At 40.7% G+C, this 23,521-nt stretch overlaps 3 protein-coding genes and 1 non-coding gene across 6 annotated transcripts; 1 reads left to right on the top strand and 3 right to left on the bottom strand.

Moving 5' to 3' along the window:
- Nucleotides 1-71: 71 nt before the first annotated feature.
- Nucleotides 72-5,762, bottom strand: LOC112068749 (meprin A subunit alpha). The gene is made up of 14 exons (XM_024135949.2): nucleotides 5,597-5,762; nucleotides 5,434-5,458; nucleotides 5,292-5,336; nucleotides 5,120-5,160; nucleotides 4,890-4,965; nucleotides 4,623-4,740; nucleotides 4,220-4,395; nucleotides 3,790-4,011; nucleotides 3,430-3,576; nucleotides 3,087-3,302; nucleotides 924-1,388; nucleotides 521-694; nucleotides 323-400; nucleotides 72-158 (listed from the first exon to the last, which is right to left on the bottom strand). Exons 1-13 carry the CDS (start codon nucleotides 5,654-5,656, stop codon nucleotides 351-353), a joined length of 1,815 nt encoding a protein of 604 aa, XP_023991717.1. The 5' UTR covers nucleotides 5,657-5,762; the 3' UTR covers nucleotides 72-158; nucleotides 323-350.
- A 2,507-nt stretch (nucleotides 5,763-8,269) lies between these two features.
- On the top strand, nucleotides 8,270-8,351 carry trnas-gcu (transfer RNA serine (anticodon GCU)). The gene has a single exon. It is a non-coding gene; the product is annotated as a tRNA-Ser (tRNA).
- A 2,653-nt stretch (nucleotides 8,352-11,004) lies between these two features.
- Nucleotides 11,005-13,549, bottom strand: LOC112068752 (protein FAM177A1-like). Of its 2 annotated transcripts, XM_024135953.2 has the most exons (6): nucleotides 13,471-13,549; nucleotides 13,267-13,328; nucleotides 12,479-12,634; nucleotides 12,327-12,381; nucleotides 12,072-12,166; nucleotides 11,005-11,700 (listed from the first exon to the last, which is right to left on the bottom strand). In XM_024135953.2, the coding sequence occupies exons 2-6, from the start codon at nucleotides 13,285-13,287 to the stop codon at nucleotides 11,506-11,508; spliced, it is 522 nt and encodes a 173-aa protein (XP_023991721.1). In that variant the 5' UTR covers nucleotides 13,288-13,328; nucleotides 13,471-13,549; the 3' UTR covers nucleotides 11,005-11,505. The 2 variants fall into 2 exon arrangements, with proteins under 2 accessions (XP_023991721.1, XP_070294394.1); XM_070438293.1 differs by having other exon boundaries at nucleotides 13,267-13,525.
- A 1,804-nt stretch (nucleotides 13,550-15,353) lies between these two features.
- LOC112068751 (BRO1 domain-containing protein BROX) lies at nucleotides 15,354-22,063 on the bottom strand. Of its 2 annotated transcripts, none has more exons than XM_024135952.2 (13): nucleotides 21,981-22,063; nucleotides 21,310-21,440; nucleotides 21,121-21,227; nucleotides 20,856-20,952; nucleotides 18,522-18,617; nucleotides 18,288-18,360; nucleotides 17,913-18,018; nucleotides 17,483-17,572; nucleotides 17,256-17,341; nucleotides 16,638-16,719; nucleotides 16,371-16,521; nucleotides 16,095-16,254; nucleotides 15,354-15,892 (listed from the first exon to the last, which is right to left on the bottom strand). In XM_024135952.2, exons 2-13 carry the CDS (start codon nucleotides 21,408-21,410, stop codon nucleotides 15,803-15,805), a joined length of 1,239 nt encoding a protein of 412 aa, XP_023991720.1. In that variant the 5' UTR covers nucleotides 21,411-21,440; nucleotides 21,981-22,063; the 3' UTR covers nucleotides 15,354-15,802. The 2 variants fall into 2 exon arrangements, with proteins under 2 accessions (XP_023991720.1, XP_023991719.1); XM_024135951.2 differs by having other exon boundaries at nucleotides 21,310-21,443.
- Nucleotides 22,064-23,521: the final 1,458 nt, after the last annotated feature.

The following is a 23,521-nucleotide window of genomic DNA, read 5'->3' on the forward strand; positions in this document are numbered from 1 at the left end:
TAACATTTCAAGAGTTTTTAGTCATTTTGTAAAGTTTTCAAACCAATCAAATTTCCTACAAAATAATTTATATTTACTCACAACATTAGTTTACATAGATTGTGCTGTTATTTTCTGTACTCTTCTTGAGTCTGTCCAAATCCTCAGGACTGCCGGTTCTGCCAAAATATCAAATACAAAGACACGAAAAACTAAATTGGAACAATATTAATGAAAATACAAAATGTCAGTCTACTTTAAAAAGTGACTCTCGGAAATATCTCACAAAATCCCCAGCACAAAAATAAAATAAATTTGAAAAAATGTAAAATAACCAGCTTACCTCCCCTCGGTGGCAGTAAAACATGTCCTCACTCCTTTGGGTTGATGGGAACCTCTGTTTTTATCAGAGATGTTATGTCTATAGAGACATTAAAAGCAGTGTGGCCATTCAATCAGCTGACCTCAAAATCTAACAAGCTCCTATATTTTTTTGTAACCTTTATTTAACTTGGAAAGTCAGTTAAGAACAAATTCTTACCTTCAAAGTCGATAAAGATGATGAGGTCATCGTTTTTCAGGTAGTTCCGTCGTCGCAAGTCGAAATGCTTGATCATGTTGCGCCATCCCCGCGACTCTCCCCTGTAGCACCCACACCCTGGATCGTAGGTCCCCACATTGGTTGGATTGTCCCACCACAGCTTCCCATCTGGAGCTGGAGAACACAGAAACATACTGTATATCATTAGACTATTAAATCACATTATAGCTGTTTCATTGCCGTCGAATTTCTGACCAGATTATGGGCCAGATATAACAAACTAAGCATTTCCTGATTTATCCAGATATAATTAAGTTAAGCAAAGAGAAAATACTTTAAGGTAAAGTGTACATGAAGACAAATCTAACCTAAAGTGTATTCTCTAAACACAATAATGACGTACTCTTAATCAGGTCTGTAGTCAGACTGCGAGCAGACGACATCCTCAATTGAATGTCAGGATCCTGGTCCATGACCACGATTTTAGCCTGCCTATTCAGGGCCGGCCACTGCATGACCACGTCATTCTCCCCGCTGGCCAGGTGGAAGTACATCCCAGTGTAGCCACCAGTGTGGTCACTGTAGTCAGAGACGGGACGCACACGTACACCGTAACGATAGCCCTCTGGGCTGTAGAAGACTGGACTGTCCATGACGGTGGTATTGTTTGCAGTGTTGAGGATTCCGGTGAAGTTCTTGATCTGCCAGACAGCGTTGGGACAGCGAGTCTCAGTCAGGCTGATGTCGTCAATGAAGATTCCTCCACTGGTTGTAGATGGATCTCCTCGGACACCTTGGAAAGCATAGCGGAACTTCTCTTCGATCTCCATGGAGACGTGGACAATCCTCCATGTGTGGTCGGCATCTCCTAGTTTACAAATCGAAATGAAATCATGCAGTAACAAAGTTTCAACCAAAGAGGATAAACAATACATATATCAGTGATTGTACAGTGGGGAGAACAAGTATTTGATACACTGCCGATTTTGCAGGTTTTCCTACTTACAAAGCATGTAGAGGTCTGTAATTTCTATCATGGGTACACTTCAACTATGAGAGACGGAATCTAAAACAAAAATTCAGAAAATCACATTGTATGATTTTTAAGTAATTAATTTGCATTTTATTGCATGACATAAGTATTTGATACATCAGAAAAGCAGATCTTAATATTTGGTACAGAAACCTTTGTTTGCAATTACAGAGATCATACGTTTCCTGTAGTCTTGACCAGGTTGCAACACACGCAGCAGGATTTTGGCCCACTCCTCCATACAGATCTTCTCCAGATCCTTCAGTTTCGGGGCTGTCGCGGGGCTATACCGGACTTTCAGCTCCTCCAAAGATTTTCTATTGGGTTCAGGTCTGGAGACTGGCTAGGCCACTCCAGGACCTTGAGATGCTTCTTACGGCGCCACTCCTTAGTTGCCCGTTGGCTGTGTTTCGGGTCGTTGTCATGCTGGAAGACCCAGCCCACGACCCATCTTCAATGCTCTTACTGAGGGAAGGAGGTTGTTGGCAAGATCTCGCGATACATGGCCCCATCCATCCTCCTCATACGGTGCAGTCATCCTGTACCCTTTGCAGAAAAGCACCCAAAGAATGATGTTTCCACCTCCATGCTTCACGGTTGGGATGGTGTTCTTGGGGTTGTACTCATCCTTCTTCCTTTCCAAACACGGGCGTGGAGTTTAGAAACAAACCTCTATTTTTGTCTCATCACCACATGAGCTGCTCCCATTCCTCCTCTGGATCATCCAGATGGTCATTGGCAAACTTCAGACGGGCCTGGACATGCGCTGGCTGAGCAGGTGGACCTTGCGTGCGCTGCAGGATTTAATCCATGACGGTGTAGTGTGTTTACTAATGGTTTTTTGAGAACTGTGGGTCCCAGCTCTCTTCAGGTCATTGACCAGGTCTGCGTGTAGTTCTGGGCTGTACTCACCTCCCTCATGATCATTGATGCCCACGAGGTGAGATCTTGCATGGGCCCCAGACCCGAGGGTGGATTGACCGTCATCTTGAACTTCTTCCATTTTTCTAATAATTGCGCCAACAGTTGTTGCCTTCTCACCAAGCTGCTTGCCTATTGTCCTGTAAGCCCATCCCAGCCTGTTGCATGTCTACAATTTATTCCCTGATGTCCTTATACAGCTTCTCTGGTCTTGGCCATTGTGGAGAGGTTTGGAGTCTGTTGATTTTGGAGTGTGTGGACAGGTGTTTTTTATACAGGTAAGAGGTTCAAACAGGTGCAGTTAATAAACAGGTAATGAGTGGAGAACAGGAGGGCTTTTTTAAAGAAAAACCTAACAGGTCTGTGAGAGCCGGAATTCTTACTGGTTGGTAGGTGATCAATACTTATGTCATGCAATAAAATGCAATTAATTACTTAAAAATCATACAATGTGATTTTCTGGATTTTTTGTTTAGATTCGTCTTCTCCACAGTTGAAGTGTACCTATGATAAAAATTACAGACCTCTACATGCTTTGTAAGTAGGAAAACCTGCAAAATCGGCAGTGTATCAAATACTTGTTCTCCCCACTGTATATATGAAAATGAATACCCCAGATGGTGTGTATTTTCTTCAGTTTGCGAACTGTCCCAGTCCCATCGTCCATCTTCACCCAAATCACAAGTCTGTCCTTTGGTCCGCCTGTCATCTTGTAGAAAAACTGCAGACACTGCAGGTGTCTCTTGGGGTACAGGATGCGAGACTCTAACAGAGCTGACTCGTCCTCCTTCCCGGTCTTAGTGTTGAAGTGCATGTAGTAACCTGCATCTAAAAGACCACAAAGATATCACACATGCAATATGTTAGAGCTCTTCACTCTAATGGTTAGGATTGGGGGTATGGTACTCATACTCCTAGAAGTGGTTGATCTGAGGTGATGTATTGTTGAACTGACCTCGGCATTGGCCAATGAGAGTGTGATCCTCGTTCCCAGTGCTGCTCTTGGTGTGGACCCAATCTGCATCATCAGTGGGACTCTGAATCATCCCACAGATGTTGTTGTACTCAAAGGAACACTGGTCCAGGAGAGTGAGAGGGGAGGCTGGCAATGGAGGAGTGGCATATCTCAGTTGACACGTGGATCACAATAAAGCAACTATAATTTGATCATCTCATCTAACACTAGAACATTTCAACTTGACAAAAACAGAGAGGTGATCAGCTTGTTCTTAAAACGAGTAGTTTGCATTTTCCTACACTGCTGCCACACAGCAGTGTAGGTAATACTCTCTGTCATATGTCTCACAACACTTACAGCAGTTATACATCCTGTTCAATCTCAGCATGTCCAGTTTGCTGAAGTCCAGGTACTGGCCAATGATGTTGTTGAATTCTGGGATGTTGGTGGTGATTGTGGGAATGTTGGGGTCCACGTTGAAGGAGTATGGCCGGTAGTGCATGACAGACTCATAATCGTAAGGAGTGTTCTGGTCAGTGATGAAGGAATCATCGTATTTGTTGAAATTATGTTCCAGCCCTGCAAGAAAGGATAAAAAACATGTCATACTAAAATGTTCCCACTTAACTAATAATGGTATTGCATCTAGACAGTCACATGTTGTGAATAGTGCTAGGCTGAATAGTGTTAGTGCTAGGCCGTAACAAAACCCTCCACTTGGCCCTTTGTGGCCAAGATCCACTACCCTTGCTGTCTCTCATCAACCAGAGGGCTGACTGATACTGACCTGGAGTGACCTGGTCCAGCCAGATCTTGACATAGTCGTCTCTGTCCTGGCGAGACTGCTCATGGTAGAAGCCCAGAGCGTGGAGGAGCTCGTGTTCGATCACAGCCTTGTGGTCACAGCCATCGCCCAGGGACAGGATCTGTCCATTCTGCTGGTCCCCAACGCTGGAGAAACAACTGGCAAACACAGTTCAACGTTAGGTTATATGGATGTGTGAGGGCAGACATGTTTAAAGTCGAATGTTAAAACGTTGCAGCAGTTATGCAAGAAGGCAATTGTTTTGCGTAACAAATTGACTGAGATTTGTTCATTTAGTCTGTCCTGGTGAATGCATACATGAAAGCTATAGTGTTCTGTGTAAAAGCAATGGCTGTTGGACAATATGTACACTGTCAGCTCATACCCGCCTCTCTTTTCAAACTTGATGTATGTCTTCTCGCCTTCGTAGGGCTTGAAGTCTATGCAAGATTTCAGACGATACATTTCAAACGCCTGATGGACACAACCTTTGGCATTCAAATCTGAAAGACAAGGAAGAACAAAGCTAAGACATTACAAGTGGCTTACAGTGTAATAAATTGATAATATGCCTTTTATGCTGTGTGGCATGTAAATCAATGAATTCAAGTAATTTTAGTTGGGCTCTATATCAAATTCAACTTGCACTTACCCAAGTCATCTGACAGAATGTAGGGTATGGGAAACTTCCACCTGTATTTAGTGTCAATCAAGGCATTGCGTCCTGGCTGTTAAAAGGAAGAAAAAGAGTCATGTACTAATTGGACTGAATCTTTCTGGACTCAGGGAAGACATTATAAAGATTATCAAAGGACAATCAGTGTTTTTAAGCAATAACAGCAATCTGATAACATATAGCAAAATAACGCCATTGGTTCTTACCAGAATGAGCATATCCCCTTCGACCAAGTCTTCTTCTGCTCCTGTCAGGCCAAATATAATTTGAAAACAATGAATTCAACATTTGATCACTATTCATGTCATGAACATCAAACATGAAATGTTTAATCAAAATGACCACATAGAAACATCCGGTTAAATTCCTCAAACTCACCCAAGTTAAGTAAGGGGTTATCATCTTCACCGTTTCCGTATACCTCTGCACATAAAAAGCATGGCTCAGATCAAGACATGGAGGTAGAATCATTTTGAGGTATTTGGAATTGACTTTATGGTAAGATATTTGGTTGACATACCATGCACACGAGATGACAGAGGAATCTGTCCCCCCAGAGAAACAAATATTTAGCAAATAATAAATATGCTATAATTTCAATTCCACTATTCCTTTAAGCACTACCTTTACATGTCTAGTAATCATCTTCACAATCATAATTCAAATGTATTGACTGTACTTACAGTGTATGAACTGGACAGCGCAACCAGCCCTGTCAAGAAGATAAGTGTCTGCATGGACATGATGAATATGGCTAGACTAGAGTTTCTGCTTTGGTTTAAGTGTCTAAGTGAACCAGAGGACCTTTAGCCCTTGATAAAGTTTATGTCTGCTTTGGTAAAAAGTAACTGGGGGCCTTGAATCTACAGTGCTGCTGATATGTGGGATGTTATAAAACCAGTTCAGAGTGCCTTCCCAAACAACTCAGGGAAAACGAATAGGAGACAACACTCATTGGCTGGGGGGGAATAACACGTTTTTTATATGACAATCAGTGAGACTGCCACCACCTGGTAAGTATTGAAAACTACCCCGCTCTGCTTATGTGTTAAAAACAAATACTGACTTGTGTTGGTGCTTCTTCTAAAAAAGCATGCAAAACAGAGACAAAGCTGGCTAGTGAGATCTTCCCTCCCCGGATTTGCCAATGATTTACATTAATGGTTAACCTTGCTTAACTGGTAGCATCACCATTGCCAATGGTTTCCACATCTGCCCAGAGGGAAGGGTGTAGTGTTTCATTATTCGGAGCATTTGGGAGAATTGCTTGCAGACACAGCAATCAATTCAGGCCCTCAAATATATAAAGTACTTATTTGTTAACAATTGACCTTGCAATCACCATAAACAACAGGCATAGTACCAAACTGAGTATAGAACAATAGTTGGTAACATGACAAAATGTAGGCTTATGCTTTACAAAACAAGGAGGAAAGGAGGGGGCGTGGCAGGGCAGTGGGTTATTGGAATGCTGCTTCATGTAAAAGTTGGTGTATTTTCAGTTTTAGAGCACTCTTTTTTCCATGGGGGAGCTTCCTAAAATACGGGAGCAAACTAAAGAAGAACATCTCGTCCTCTATGTCCTCCATTCCATCCATCCCATCCATCTGCCACCTCCTCTTCTGGCTGGGCCCATTGGATCCCGATGCAGTGTCAGGAGAGGGAGCGTCCTCATCGTCTTCGTAGTCCCCCTTGATCTCGTGGATAATGAAGGCTGATTTATCATCCACGCCTTCTGTGGCACTTTCCCCGTTCCTCTCCATTTTCTTATCATCCTCTCCCCTATCCTCCAAGTCAAGTGTGGTGTCTCCTTGTCAGCTCTTGCCCTGGATGAAGGGGGTGAGGAAGGACATTCTCCTGCTGTGCATCCAGTTCTTCTTGTGACTATCCGGCTCCCCAGAGGCTTTCCTCTGCTCTTCAGCCCGCTTGAGTCTGACGAATGTGTCCCTCAGGTTCTTCCATTTCTTCTGACAGTCATCAACTGAACACACCAAATGACTCCTCAGACAAAAAGAAGAGGGGAGACAGGTAAGGACACCTGCATCTTACACAAATAGAGCAATCTCAATCTGAGCTATCAAAGGTTGAGGGAAATACACACCATGCCATTTCTTGAATCTTATGTAAACATATTGTAACGACCCTGGGTTTATAAGCGCGGAAATCGACTCTGCCGCACGAGCATGCTTTTGCGGCACAGTCGATAGCGCGCCGGACCTCGGGCTAGAAGGTCGAAGTGATCGGACCTTGCATCCACGACAGCGCGTGTGCTTGGCCGGTGAGCGCGTTCCTGTAAGACGTAGAGTCACAAGCTAGCGCGAGGACGCGCTCTTTGAAAGGAGGGAGTAGTGCAACGACCCTGGGTTTATAAGCGCGGAAATCGGTTCTGCCGCATGAGCATGCTTTAGCGGAACAATCGATAGCGCGCCTGACCTCGGGCTAGAAGGTCGAGGGTTCGAGACCTGCTCCCTGCTGTTTCATTACAATATGTTTATTTCTAATTTACCTTATTGCAGGGAGCACATTGTTGTTTGATTAGTGAAATAATAATTGGCAGGTAGCTAGCTAAGTATGTAGCTGGCTATGTATGCAGCTAGCTAACTAATAGGTGAGAGAAAGTTGTGTATTTGGTCAACAACACAGTTCAAGCAGGTAGCTAGCAAGTTGGCTAGTTTACTTGCGGTTGTGGCTAGATGCCATACTGCTACGGACGGAAGTGACGCAAATAGCGTCTAAATCTTTTTTTAAAAATGTCGTTTCGGGAGAATTTCTGCATTTTAATTATCCCTAAACCTAACAATTGTCTTACCCTTAACCTAATTATCCTAACCTGCTACGAAAAGTCCATTATCTTCGTAGTTGTATACCATCTAGTCCTCACCCTTACGAGTTACCTAGCTAAGGTTATTTTTCTAGCAGCAAGCTGTCCTTACCAGGCATTTCCACTTGCAGATTTACAGCTCTCCATGCCCTTGCCTTTCTCTGTGAGTCCTTGTACGAGTTTAAAGTTATGTTATACAACTCACACAACAGCCTAAATTACTCTGTCAATCATTTGCATATTGGCTTTCAAAGCATTCGCTGCTGCTACTGGATATTTGTTGAATTCAGAATGCGCCTGCGTTTCAAGTGTTTTCTTACGCTGATAGGTCCAGTTTAAAAATTATAGCTGGCTAATGTTAGCTATCTACCACAATGGAATGATTAAGACAGATGTAGCTAGCTAAAATGTATACATTTTATTTATACAAATCAGAACTATCCTGAAATGCAACGTTATATGTTGTGAAAACATGTAACGGGGCAATATATGTAGCTTGGTTTGATAAAGCTAACTGTTTAGCATTGGGTAGAACGACGAGGTGGCCGAGTGGTTAAGGCGATGGACTGCTAATCCATTGTGCTCTGCACGCGTGGGTTCGAATCCCATCCTCGTCGAATATTTTTGGCCCTGTGCTGAATTTAGTCATATGTAGCAACTAGCTATGCTCTAAAAAAATATGTCTGACATTTGCTCGCATGCTGTACAAACGCATTTTGTAAGAAATGCAATCAAATTGAAGGGATGCATGGAAAATGTCATTTTRTTTTTTTAAATCCAGCATTTTATTAATATAGGCAGATAAAGTGCAATAGAGTAGAAACCAACCTGAGGTCAAATGCTATTTCAAGTATTTAAATTACTTTTCAATACATTTCAAAACAATTATTCATATAACTTTTATTTGAAAAAACAAGTAGTTTAATTTTGGAAAGTATTTGAAAATGATCAAATTCTGACTCCCATGAATTTAACCCAGGTATTTGAAATAAGTATTTGAAAATACAGTACTTTCAAATACAATTTGGAAGACTATTTGCTTGTTTTGTCAAACAACCATTCAAATACTAAAATAACCTTCTGACAGCTGGGAGAAAAAATAAGGGATATATTATATATATATATATACACTGAACAAAAATATAAACACAACATGCAACAATTTCAACGATGTTACTGAGTTATAGGTCATATAAGGAAATCAGTAAATTTAAATAAATTCATTAGGCCCTAATCTATGGATTTAACATGACTGGGAATACAGATATGCATTTGTTGGTCACAGAAACCTTTTTTAAAAAGGTAGGGACGTGGATCAGAAAACCAGTCAGTACCTGGTGTGACCACCATTTGCCTCATGCAGCGTAACACATCTCTTTCACATAGAGTTGATCAGGCTGTTGATTGTGGCCTGTGGAATGTTGTCCCACTTCAATGGCTGTGTGAACTTGCTGGATATTGGCGGCAACTGGAACACGCTGTCATACACGTTGATCTCAGAACATCCCAAAAATGCTCAATGAGTGACATGTCTGGTGAGTATGCAGGCCATGGAAGAACTGGGAAATGTTTAGCTTCCAGGAATTGTGTGCAGGTCCTTGCGACATAGGGCCGTGCATTATCATGCTGAAACATGAGTTGATGGCGGCAGATGAACGGCACGACAATGGGCCTCAGAATCTCGTCACGGTATCTCTGTGCATTCAAATTGCCATCGATAAAATGCAAATGTGTTCATTGTCCGTAGCTTATGCCTGCCCATACCATAACCCCACCGCCACCATGGGGCACTCTGTTCACAATGTTGACATCAGCAAACCGTTCGCCCACACAGCGCCATACATGGTTGTCGTCATGTTGGGTTGCTACCATGCTGTGTTGTCATGTAATGCTGCCATGCTATGTTGTTGTCTTAGGTCTCTCTTTATGTGGTGTTGTCTCTCTTGTTGTGATGTGTGTTTTGTCCTATATTTTTATTTAATTTATTTTTAATCCCAACCCCCATCCCCGCAGGAGGCCTTTTGGTAGGCCGTCATTGTAAATAAGAATTTGTTCTTAACTGACTTGCCTAGTTAAATAAAGGTTAAATAAATAAATAAAATTTAAATACACGCTGTCTGCCATCTGCCCGGTACAGTTGAAGTCGGGATTGATCCGTGAAGAGCACACTTCTCCAGCGTGCCAGTAGCCATCGAAGGTGAGCATTTGCCCGCAGAAGTCGATTGCGACGCTGAACTGCAGTCAGGTCAAGACCCTGGTGAGGACGACGAACACGCAGATGAACTAACCTGAGATGGTTTCTGACAGTTTGTGCAGACAATTCTTCAGTTGCGCAAACCCAGTTTCATCAGGTGGCTGGTCTCGGACGATCCCACAGGTGAAGAAGCCAGATGTGGAGGCCCTAGGCTGGTGTGGTTACACGTGGTCTCCAGTTGTGAGGCCGGTTGGACATACTGCCAAATTAAAACGACGTTGGAGGCGATTAATGGTAGAAAAATTAACATTCAATTATCTGGCAACAACTCTGGTGGACATTCCTGCAGTCAGCATGCCAATTGCACACTCCCTCAACTTGAGAAATCTGTGGCATTGTGTTGTGTGACACAACTGCACATTTTAGAGTGGCCTTTTATTGTCCCCGGCACAAGGTGCACCTGTGTAATGATCATGCTGTTTAATCAGCTTCTTGATATGCCATACCTGTCAGGTGGATGGATTATATTGGCAAAGGAGACATTTTTTTAATTTATTTAACTAGGCAAGTCAGTTAAGAACAAATTCTTATTTACAATGACGGCCTAGGAAAAATTGGTTAACTGCCTTGTTCAGGGGTAGAACGACAGATTTTTACCTCGTCAACACAGGGATTCAATTTAGCAACCTTTAGGTTACTGGCCCAAATCTCTAACCACTAGGCTCTAACCACTAGGCTAAATGCTCACTAACAGGGATGTAAAGAAATTTGTGCACAAAATTTGAGAGAAATAAGCTTTTTGTGCAAATGGAAAATGTCTGGGATCTTTTATTTCAGCTTGTGAAACATGGGACCAACACTTTACATGTTGCATTCATATTCTTGACCAATACATATATATTTTACATAACATGTGTTTAGGGTGAGAAAAAAAACATGTTACCAAGAAAATAATATTGTTATTTATCTTTTATTGTAAGTGCAAAATTGTTCCCTGTAGTGGTCATTAGGACGTAAATATGAAAAAAATTGACATTGCAGTCAATGGGTACAGTAGGTGAAAACATAGTTGCGGCATCCGGGTGGTCCACTACAGAGGACATTTCTTGATAAGCTCTTATTTAGCCCTTATTTAATGTGAAACAATTATTACAGAGTCCTGACAACTCACTTAACTATTCCTGAGATATTCACTTTCTAGAAACAATTTGAATATCAAATTCACAAAAATAATTAATAATTACACACTCTTAAAATTTTCTATAAAATTGCCTAATTTTGACGGCAGCAGGACTCAATACAGTGGCTTGTATGGCCTCAGTGATATGGACCAATAACTGATGTCCACTAGAGAGGACAAAAAGGTATTCCTGGGTCTCAGGAGTATAAAGGTACTGGTTTTGGGCAATACTCAAATACACAGAAACAAGTATTTTAAATATCAAATATACATGTATTTGAACCCTGGTTTGGTAGAAACCATAGCGAGAGGAACAGCAAAAAATACACACATCAACATTAATATTAGCTTTCTTAACACATGTTAATATGTTAAATTCATAATAGCTAGTTCTTTCTCAGTGCTCATTATCATTTTGATAGCCCTTGTTGTGGGATCCTGTAGTTCTGTGCTCAATGTTTTGGGAGGCTTGAGAACCAGCAGGGAGTCTGTAGAAGCTTGTGGCCCCATATTCACTGCTCATCCTTGAAGAAAGGTGAATTCTCTCTGTGCCTTCCTCATAAGAGCATTCAGTTTCTTTACTGGCTGTGGTCTAGAAGTGATCAAAACCGTTGGATTATCAATGTTTCAATTAGGTTTAGAAACTCAGACAGAATTGAGTTCTGTCTGAGTTTGATTGCTAAATTACTAGAGTTGATGTGATGTCTAATCAAGAGCTAAAAATGACTGATGAATGGAAACATTCATATGTGGCCTACATTTCTGAATATGTAGTGCAGGCTTTATATGTAGGTCTAGGAGCTTTTCCTGGCCACTTGACCAGAACAGGAACAACTGTGGGGCCTAATGCCTATCACCAGGTTGTACCTGGTCAGCTCACATTGTCAGGAAAAACTCATGCCTGGCCCTATGTGGTCAAGAAAGACTATGTGATGTGTTATGTTATGTGTACAACTACCTTACCTTAATGGAGCGTTGATATTCGTCTACAGCATACTGGTATTTGGCAGTGTTAAGGCCAAGTAGACCAGCCAGTTTTTCCCCAAGAAAATCACAAGCTGAAGACAAAAATACTTTATGTAAGACCTTTTCAAAAATGTATTTAATGGACATACAGTGGTAAAGCATTATTTCTATACAATGACTGAATTATATGGAGTACACTGCCTTGCTGAATTTGAATGTTTCAAGAGCACACTGGAATGGAATGCAACTTACTGCGCAATGACTTCCTGCCAAGAGACCAAGTATATGCTTTCCATGGGAGTTTAAGCTAAAACACACAGGTTAGTGCTACATTTAGACTACTAATGGACAAAAAAGTATTTCTACTAAGAATCTAAATCTTATCTGTTTGAATTCTTCCATACCATGTCTTCAGGCTCCCTAAACACCTGCTCATGTGATGTATCCTCCTCTTCCTCACTGTTATCTTCCTCCAGAGTCTCACCGCTGGAGAAATGGATGACCCTCCTCTGCTGGGACAGAGAGGGACCCCTGAACGGTGTCCCCTGAATGTCAGGGCCCTGAGAGACACACTGTGAATTACTCCATATCTTCTCGAATACCCCAGTTCTGCATAAACAATTCATATAAGGTCTGTGGTTGTGCTTGATAATGGTGTCTGTGTGCGTACTACATTAGCTTATGGTTAGCAATTTCCAATGGCACCATCTATTAGTCAAGGAATAGTCTTAAAGCTAGAATCTGCAGTTGAAACAATAGTAAAGTGGATACCCCACCTCTGTTTTGGTAAAAAGCTGAGGGAAGGGAATAGAAAAAGGCAACCACTCAAATACATAGCGCTATGGATGCACCCATGATATCGATATGATAGTTTTAACCATGTTTTGAGGCTATACAGTGTTTGTTTACATTAACAAGCTTACATTTTTGATTCTGATAGTGTACGACAGTTCAACTAAGATCATGAGACATGTATACGTTATATTCAATGAGTATATATCATACATCTATAAATCCAAAAATGGATGTAGCAACTGCAGATTCTAGCTTTAAAGCGCTATTAGCATGATCCATACAGGTAGCAATCATAAAAGTAGCTCTGAATTGAGAGATACTGAAAAAGTAATTATAAAGAAAAGCCTATAACCCTCCGACAGTTAAACCCTTTAGCATACATATGAACAGCACTTACTTCCTTGAAACTTTCGCTCATTCTTCACTGAAGAAAATATTTTCCTTTCCTTGTGCTGCTGCCTGTAGAGTATAAATGTTTTCTCAGCTCAGAGTAAATACATTTCCTCCACTTTGATGCTACTGGAATGGTCAGTCAAGACAAAAGACAAAAGAAAAAAGCAAGATACCAAGTCCTTCATTAGTTTTGAAACCTAATACACACCAGAAACACACATTTGAGTCATGATTACTGTGTACACCAGTCAGACGCTGCCTTTGGATAACAGGCTACTCATTTCAGTTCCTTCTAAGGCTGAGGGTTGGGCTTTTTCAAATGTCAAGTTTTATTGTTAACTGCTATATGCAGTACTGTTGTTCCTCTGGCTAATGATACTAACCATAGAGATAGAAAGAGGATGATAGTGCCCAAAAGCCATTTTTTTGCATGGGCAGAGCCATTGAGGACTTTCACAATTTTGAGGTAGTCAACTGGGTGGGACTTCCTATGGTTTAAGGAAGGATCACACGAGGAGTGATCAGCCAATGAATTGTACTCTTGAGCAAACATTCAATAAATGCAGGTGGCAGTATATCACCAACCTTGTCTTTATACCTGTTCAAGCAACACTACAGGTGGCAGTTTGTTTGCCAACCCATAAAAGTAGAACAAAATTGACTACTTCAAATGGAGATGGCCTCAATGGCACTGCCCATGCCCTCACATACACCATAATGGGACATACAATGATGTGATGTCTTTCTACGGCTGGGATTTCCGGAAAACCAGCGATTTTGAAAGTTCCTGAAATTCTGCAACCCTAACTACAACACACACCAGGAAATGTAGTGTTTGAACTTAACATAAAATAGTAATTCAGGTTTCTTGATGTTTTTATTTCCATTTGAAACACATTTTCAACAAAGGACACCATTCGAAGAAGAGTAATGTTAGACTGGTGTATACATTATGATACAGCAAATGACATGTGTTCATTAATATAAATACAATTGGTCCTTGAATGTGAAAATCCATTGTTCCAAGAATAAAAAGGGCTTGTAAAGATAATATATAGTCTGTGTTATTTTCATTCTAATTTAGAGCTGGATACAGTACATCTACACTGAGTTCTGACATCGGTGTGACTAATACGATTTAAAATGTAATGCCATTCAAATGGGCTCTGAGGTTGCACAGAAAGAATGCCAAATTGTCTTCCTTGATTGGCAAATTAGTATACTATACTAGTGGTTACTTGTCCCCCTATCGTACTACCTCAATAGAGGCTAGTTGTCATTAGTTCTAAAAAACGGTTAGGAAATGGTGAATCAGTACTCTGAAAGCTACAGTAATGCATACATATGGAGTATATCAGTCATTTACAGATAAAATATAAATGAGTAAATGAATTTGATAGATTTCCGTACATAGTGTAAAACCATGTGCCAAAGTACAACAAACCTTCACTGAAATGGTTTGAGCAGGTTATGATTGACATCATATTTGAATTTCATTAGCCATTATTCTATTGTTCCTGCGCTCATCAATCAGTCTTAACAGCAACCATGGCCACTAGCCTGGGTTATTTAAAACAGTTTTCTGAGATCACAGGAAGATCCGTAGGGTACAATGTTATGGAACGTTCAGACATGCTCATATCAGCTTTATGAATTACATTTATTATCTGCAACATTCAGCACATTGCGCTCTCCTGAGTGCTTCCCAGATGTTGTTCCATGTTCCTGCTGAACAGTTGGCCTTGCTATGGTTATTATGACCCAAGACAACCCCTGCCTTGTCCTCAAATCTCTAATAAAAAGAGGGGAATATTTCACAATGGTTACTATAATAAATACAGGCCCTACCCAGCAATGGAGAGTCTTGAGAGAGTAGGAATAATATGATAGTATGTACAGGAGTGTCCTTTCAGTTACAAGAAAACTGATTCAATTAGAGAATCTCAGAGACAGAAAAAGAAAATAAATGAAAACATACGATTTGCTCAAATGATTAGATATTCATCATGGAGTGTTAAGTTCTTACTATATGATTTGTCAGTTTCTTAAATGAGCAATAAATAAAGATCCAATATGACGGGGGCTTTTAACAAAATCCCCAACAGCACTAGTGAGAGAACAATTCAGCTGTAAGTCTGACCCATTAATATTTGGTCCCAAAAAATGTGAAAACAGCTACGTATAAAATGAAGTACAACAGATGCTACCGTAAATCACTGACCATAAAACACTACAGATAAAACAAGCCAATGCATGAATAAATCCATGCTTTTCTTCTGTTCCTTGTTGATTAACATTTCTACTCCCATATCTATTATGTAATCCCCCCCCATCACCAATAACCTTTTCTCAGAGGCCATTTTATACTCAATGACTGAATAGTCTGGCTTGGTAGCKCTGCATATCAGCATAATGTAAAACATTTTACCATAATTCAAAGAAACAACAAGGACTTTTCATGGAAAGGAAATGGGACTCCATATCTCTGTTAGGTGGAATTTAAGCCTGTGTACAGTATGGGAGTAGTGTCTTCCTGTTATTTAAGAGATGACGCAGCCTGTATCTTTCTGAGGCTTCAAATCTGGTTCCTTCATTGGCTTAATAACCTCTTCTTCCCGTTTTGGTTTGGCCTGCAACCAAAATAGTGAGGGGGAAAAATGTGAAACCTTTTGTCCCAGCCAAGCAAATAAACAAAACCCTATCAGTGTCTTTATATGATTATTATCAGTAACAAGACAAAATATGTGAAGACATACCTTCAAAACAAAATCAGAGCACAAAAACTATAGTAATCAAGTTATGTTTCAGTACCAAATGGCTGAGCAGCATTACCTTCTCGTCTTTGGCCCCCTTGGTGAGGTCAAAGGTGGCGTAGACTTCAGGGGTGCATTGCTCGCTGAGCGCTGGGAACTCAAAGGAGATTGGCTCGGCAAGGCCATAGCTGGCCTTCAGCTCCAGCTGGGGCGCCTCGGCTGGGACCTTGTGGAAGTATCTGGAGAAATGAAACATTTGTGGAGAAATGCTACAATTGCTTAATGTTATTTACTCTAAACAAATCAATATTCTTCGGGAGGTGTGTGTGTCTCGCACTGTGTGTGTTGGTCTCACATGAATCCGTTTTCTCTCTCGCACTTCTGCAGGGTATTTTTGATCAAGCCACCCAGCTTGGTGAAGAAGAGTTGCTCAGAGGGCTTGGCCGTGCTACCCGGCCCTTTGGTCTGACGGTACTCTTTGCACAGAGTCTCGGCTCTGGAGTAGCCTAAACACAGTAAACAAGACCTGTAAATATTTACACTTCTTAAGATGAAGAGACACCTGTTAAGTGCTTCAAAAAGGCAAAACATGATGTATCATCTCTAGAACAGAAATACCAACATTTTTCTGCCTCTTGGAGAGATCTTATTGACTCCCCACACTTGTCACTAGAGAGGAGAGTCTGTCCGTGGTAGCAGTATGCCTGAAAAAGTGACAAATGAAGGGCATAAGCATCATTAGAAACACATTTCGCCTCCCGAGTGGCGCAGTGATCTAAGGCAGTGCTAGCTGTGCCATTAGAGATTCCTGGTTCGAGTCCAGGCTCTGTCGCAGCCGGCCGCGACCGGGAGACCCACGGACATCGCACAATTGGCCTAACGTCGTGCGGGTTCGGGAGGGTTTGGCCGGCAGGGATGTCCTTGTCCCATTGCGCACTAGCGACTCCTGTGGCAGACTGGGCGCAGTGCACGCTGACACAGTCGCCAGGTGTATGGTGTTTCCTCCGACACATTGGTGCGGCTGGCTTCCGGGTTAAGTGAGCATTGTGTCAAGAAGCAGTGCAGCTTGGTTGGGTTTCGGAGGACGCACGGCTCTCTACCTTCGCCTCTCCCGAGTCCGTACGGGAGTTGCAGCGATGAGACAAGACTGTAATTACCAATTCGATACCACGAAATTTAAGGAACAGTCAAAAACAAAACGAAGACTTTCTCAACAGTCTAGAACTGCACAATGACTTACATAGGACATGTAGAAGTGCTGTTTCAGCTGGAGGTACTTCCTCCACTTACTGCTGCACTCTGGCTCCAGGGTGTTCAGTGTGCCGTCTGGGAAAACAGAGAGGATAACATTCATTTGAGTGATCAGGAGGACCAACAATGGTTAGATCCAGACATTCCAACACAATTTAAGATCTTGACTTTGTTGCATTTTTGTAATGAAGTGACAGGACAGACCTAAATACTTACCAGCTTTCTGGTAGAAGTTTGCAGTCTCGAAGGCCAAGGCTGCAATGAGAGTGGCGTTATGCTTGAGCTCAATCGCTCTGGCAATCGTCACTGCAAACAGAAAATAAATYGGTTAATAATTGCTAATATCATATTCATTGCAAACACTTTCATAAGTAGGCTATTCTCCCTCTCTCACATACACACTAATTGTTAGGTTAGATTACTTGTTAGATATTACTGCATGGTCAGAACTAGAAGCACAAGCATTTCGCTACACTCGCATTAACATCTGCTAACCATGTGTATGTGACAAATAAAATTTGATTTGAGTAATACATGGGAACATGAGTTTGCCCTAAGGCCCCAGAAGTTTTCCTGGCCAAGTCACATTGTCAGCTCCTGACCCTAAGCATAATGCAGAACAGTTGACTGGGTCCAGTGTAGCTACCTTCCTGTGCCTCTGCTTGGCACTGGATAATGTAGGTGTCGATGACTCTGGGTTCCAGGTCCCGGCCCTTCTCTGCTGGGGTGATGAGGCGGGGGATGTGGACCTCCTACAGAGGAGAGACCAGAGAGGAGAATGAGTCTGCTGCTAAACACAACCATGCACCAACAACCAGTGACCTGTGTCCAAGTTGATGATAATGTAATTTATTCACCATGTGTTGAGGTTAATGTAAAGTGGGCAATATATGAACCATATGTTAGGTTTATCAGTGTACTTTTTAACTTGCTGATTATCTCTATGTAAAGTGACTTTGGGTGTCTTGAAAAGTGCTTAAAATAAAATGTATTATTATTATTATTATAATAATAATATCACCTTGAGGTGTTTGAAAATCCCAGCAGCAAATTTCAGGCTCCTGTGCACATCTTTTGCATCTACCTCTGTTACACTGAAAAGGGAAGAAATGTACAATGTCAATGTGTACCCTTTACAATATTGATATGTAAATAGAATGAGTGTGAATTGACATCAAAGTCATAAATGACCTAATTTGCATAATCAGATGCATTGTAAGATAATAAATTAGTAACGCAGAAAATAAACACTTACTTTTCCTTTCCTGCAAGTCTTGAGGCAAACTTGGTGTGCCAAATTGCAACATTGTATGCCATGGAGATCAGTTCAAAAATAGCATCTTGTTGGGCACTGTAAAGTGGCAATGGGACAGGATGTTAATAAGAATAATAATATTGTAGAGAGACTGTATTTCCATAATGAACGGAGACATCTGTTTGCAGTGAGAGAACTATGCAAATGTTGAACCTGAGTAATGATGTAATAACACGTGTGACTTGTTTCAGGAAACAAGGCGTATGTTGCGCCTCACTTCACAGGAGAGGCATTTGAATGTAAACATACATTTATCAAAATGTGTTTGACAGAAATGCCTTCTGGAACATGTGAACTTTCATGTGTCTTAATAACAAACTTGTATGCCATCTGTAAATATGAATACAATTGTTAAATTACAAGCCTAGTTGGTTTAGCCACGGGGAAAAAAACAGGAATCTTCCCGCTAGCCATGATAATGGCTGGGCTGGACATGCTGACATGTACCACGCTTCTGTCTATAACATGAGCTGCTTGGTATGTGTAGGTAATCCTTTCTAACATAGCTTTTTCGAAAGACATCACGCAGAACTGCAAAAGTGTTGCTAGCTAATGCTCTCCACTTCCTGGAGGACCAAGTTTTGAAATCAGTGGAATGTCCGGTGGAAGCAGAGTATGATAACTAAGGAGATGGAGAATTCTGCCGTTTGATTGCAAATATGCGGAGGGAGTCGAAAAGAGAAGGCTGTTGTATAAAACACTTGTCTCCAGATTACATCTCCAAAATAAGGGCAACCATGGCATCAATGACAGAGAGGGAGAAGCATTCATCCATGTATATGGTTAAGAGAATCTAGCTGGCTGTGTATTAATATTAGTTGTATCTCAGAGCCATTTTCCTTGCTAGTCATAGGCTAATGTTAGCTAGCTAGCTAACATTGAACCTAGTTGGTTAGTTTAGCTACCAGCAGATCCATGCAGGGTATTAACATTATGAGTTGGGATTATGGTTCAAGTACATCTGGCGCCGACAGAGATGGCCGCCTCGCTTTGCGTTCTTAGGAAACTATGAAGTATTTTTTTTTTATGTATTATTTCTTACATTGTTACCCCAGGAAATCTATTACTGCACGGTCGGAACTAGAAGCACAAGCATTTCGCTACACTCGCATTAACATCTCCTAACCATGTGTATGTGACCAATAAAATCAATTTGATATGGCTCATTGTTTAGCTAGCTAGATGTCTATACAAAAGACTCCACTATGCAAGTAACCATTCCACTGTACCGTGTACACCTTCTGTATCCTATGCATGTGACAAATACACWGATTTTATTTGATATAGTGTGTGTTTACCAGAGACCTTAATTTGAAAAACAACACGACCTGCACCAAAGACAAAGGAGGATATAACATTCTAAAATGCTCACCATTGACTTGTAAATAATGATCTTGTGAGTTTATTTTCCTGTAATAATTAATACAAATTAGCTAAAGTTAAGACGCTGTCACCTATATGATCATTATTTTAACTGCCTAACTTAAGGTGTGAAATATGCTGAATGGGTGTAGARAAGAGCTCTCCAGTATGTAAGAATATGTCAAAGATAAGTCTCTCTCTGCATTCTCTCACAGAATGCAGAGAGAGAGGACGAGAGGTCAAAAGGACGAGAAGTCAATAGAGTAATAACGATTAAGGGAAATAGTGTTTTTTCTGTAATAGGGAATTATTGATCAAGACATCTTCTGAAATAGGATACTTGTTATTTGGCCATTGGCTAGTTTTAATGGAAGAAATTCTAGTTGGTCAACCACAGGCTAGGGCTGGGTTATAAAACTACATGCTGTCCCTTTGTTCTGGAAAGACAATCACTGGAGAGAACCAGTGAGGACAGGGGAGAATGACCATCTACCTCCCCGTATGATTTGTCCTCTTTGAATAAACCTATTTTCCTCTCTCTGATTTGCTTGGAGTTTGTGTTATTGAAGAATGACATAAATTGCTAACAAGTAGCTGTACCAAAACATTCAAGAGCCAACTTTCAAAGCAGAATTACTTTCCCATTGTTACTCAACTGTGGAGTTTGATATACCATTGTCTAGCCCTGAGTCTATACTTTTAAACCAATGTAAAAAACATTTCACATTTTGCTTCATAAGACCGAATCGAGCCACTCGTCACATTTATAAAACAGGATCAGCAGGAAATGCAAAAAAACCAAGACAAGCCTATTGTAACTAAAATGTATGTGTTGACTGGAGACCTGACTGTGGGGCTGATGGAGGTAACCAACCACCTCTGTGAAACCATCTATGGGCTAGAAGCCTTTACCTTGGGGTGTTTCCTTGCAAAGTGTCAGTCCACTTGAAGTTCTGCATGAACCGAAGCTTGTTCTCTTGTGTGGTGCCATCCAGAGGTGCAATGAATCCTGTGTCATGTCAATCAAAAGACCGCCAACTAATTGTTAATAACAACGAGAGGAAAATAGTTAAGCATGATGAGCTGAGTGTAGCTAAAAGACCACACAAAAACACTACAAAACAGTGAGCCCGGCTAAAGAGAGGAGAAAAATGCACAAACAAAACAGCAAATTCACCTTGTAAGAGGGAGAAATAAGCATCAGTGCCATTTTTCATGATTTCGGGATTGCAGGTGGTATCTGTGAACATCTCCAAGAGTCTTGCTCTTGTTGTTCTCAAGTCACTGATGAGGAATATATACATGTAAGCAAACTTGTTTTCAATTGCCATACTAAGAATGGATATCAATTGCCAAGTCTACATACTTGCATATCTTGTTTGCTGATGGGCTTCCAGCAACTCCATAGAAGTTGAAGGAGACAGGTGCAGTTGCTTTCAATGGGTTTCGGTGGAACCAATGAGTCATTCTGTGGCTTGGATGGTAAAAGCTGGATGTCTGCTAGATTAGGCACAGGGACATTAATTAACAATTTAATACATAAATAAATTGGACATATAACGGCCTGATTAGCTACAAATAAAATACTTATGTTATGACAGTAAACGTATCTTAACTGCTGGCTGTGCCTTGATGACACACAAATAGTTAGCTAGCTACAATAGCTAAGCGTAGGTAGCTAGCTAACGTTAGTTTCCATATAGGCTAGTCGGGTTAGCATATTGCAAGACGACGTAGCTATTGTAAACACATTACACACCACATTGTTCGTATAATGTTACTAGATAATGTTACCAAAAATAAATAGACATGAATATTAATAAGTGGCTTGTTACGTAACATCTATACAAATGTGACAACAGCAACTCCAACCAACGTTAGCTAGCTAGCTTGCTAATGTAAACAAATTGACGTCTAGCTTGCCATTTGCCTAATGGACTAAAAATATCGAAAATCTAAAACCACAAAATTCAGATATTTTTCATGATGGATCATTAAGCTAGTTTGTACAATATTGTGAAAGTGATGTTTACGAACCTTGGATCTGGGAACTCTGACAATCTGAAGATGCACTTCCGGAAATAAAGGCACAGAATGGTTCTTGACCAGTGGAAAGAGCGTATTGAGTCATGTGAACAACGTTGCTTCTTACGACAGGTCTAGGATCCGTTTTTCTGCTCTAGCTGTAATGTTAATCAATCGAAGTTAAAATGTTAAAATTTATCATAAACCAGTTAAAAGTATAGACTGTACCAAATATGGGAGCGTTTTGGGCATAAAGTAATTTGCTCACATCTAGACATGTTATTCAAACCAAGCCCATTTACAAACCATGGATTCTGAAGAATGGTATCACTGATTGACAATGCCATCTTTTATTTCCCCATATTGTTAAACATTAAATGATGAGATGAGAAAGCAAATAGACAGCTATAATACCTATAACAGAACTATAGTAGCCTACAAGCTTGTTGTCTGAACATAATTTCATAAAGCAATTTCCCAAAAGGAATGTGGATCAGCCACCCAACAAGAAACCGTGGTAAATGAAAAATCTCAGAAAAATTGTGCTTTATAATAAAAAAGTGGGGGAGCAACCATTCATGACATTTAGCATTAATTTGCATTCAGCATTCATATAATATATTGCATATGCAATCTTAAACTACACCTGATATAAGAAGCAGAAAGGGGCATCTCTACGAGGCACTGATTAAAAAAATAAGAAAAAAAGTAACTGCATCCTACACATTTCCACCACTGAAGGGAAACTCATCAGAGCACCGCAGGTTAAATTTCCACCTCTTTTTAACCACAGATCCAATGATGTCATCTGGGTTTCAAAAACACAGGTACATTGTCATATTCACAGGCATAGGAGAGGGAAATACAAATATTTCCCTTTTAGGCAAATTATGTGAAAATAATGTTTGCCAATAGAGGAAGATCGTGGAAGCCCATGGAAATATTTGCTCAAACTTAAAATAGCTACAGTGCCATGCAAATGTATTCATCTCCCTTGGTGTTTTTCCTATTTTGTTGCATTACAAACTGTCATTTAAATTGATTTTAATTTGGATTTCATGTAATGGACATACACAAAAAATAGTCTAAATTGGTGAAGTGAAATGAAAAAAATGACTTGTTTCAAAAATAGAAAAAATATAGAAAAGTGGTGCATGCATATGTATTCACCCCCTTTGCTARGAAGCCCCTAAATAAGATCTGGTGCAACCAATTACCTTCAGAAGTCACATAATTAGTTAAATAAAGTCCACCTGTGTCCAATCTAAGTGTCACATGATCTGTCACATGATCTCAGTATATATACACCTGTTCTGCAAGGCCCCAGAGTCTGCAACACCACCAAGCAAGCGGCACCATGAAGACCAAGGAGCTCCCAAAACAGGTCAGGGACAAAGTTGTGGAGAAGTACAGATCAGGGTTGGGTTATAAAAAAATATCCTAAACTTTGAACATCCCACGGAGCACCATTAAATCTATTATTAAAAAATAGAAAGAATATAGCACCACAACAAACCTGCCAAGAGAGGGCCGCCCACCAAAACTCACTGACC

This window comes from Salvelinus sp. IW2-2015, unplaced genomic scaffold, assembly GCF_002910315.2.
Source record: "Salvelinus sp. IW2-2015 unplaced genomic scaffold, ASM291031v2 Un_scaffold690, whole genome shotgun sequence".
In the NCBI taxonomy this organism is placed as follows: domain Eukaryota; kingdom Metazoa; phylum Chordata; class Actinopteri; order Salmoniformes; family Salmonidae; genus Salvelinus; species Salvelinus sp. IW2-2015.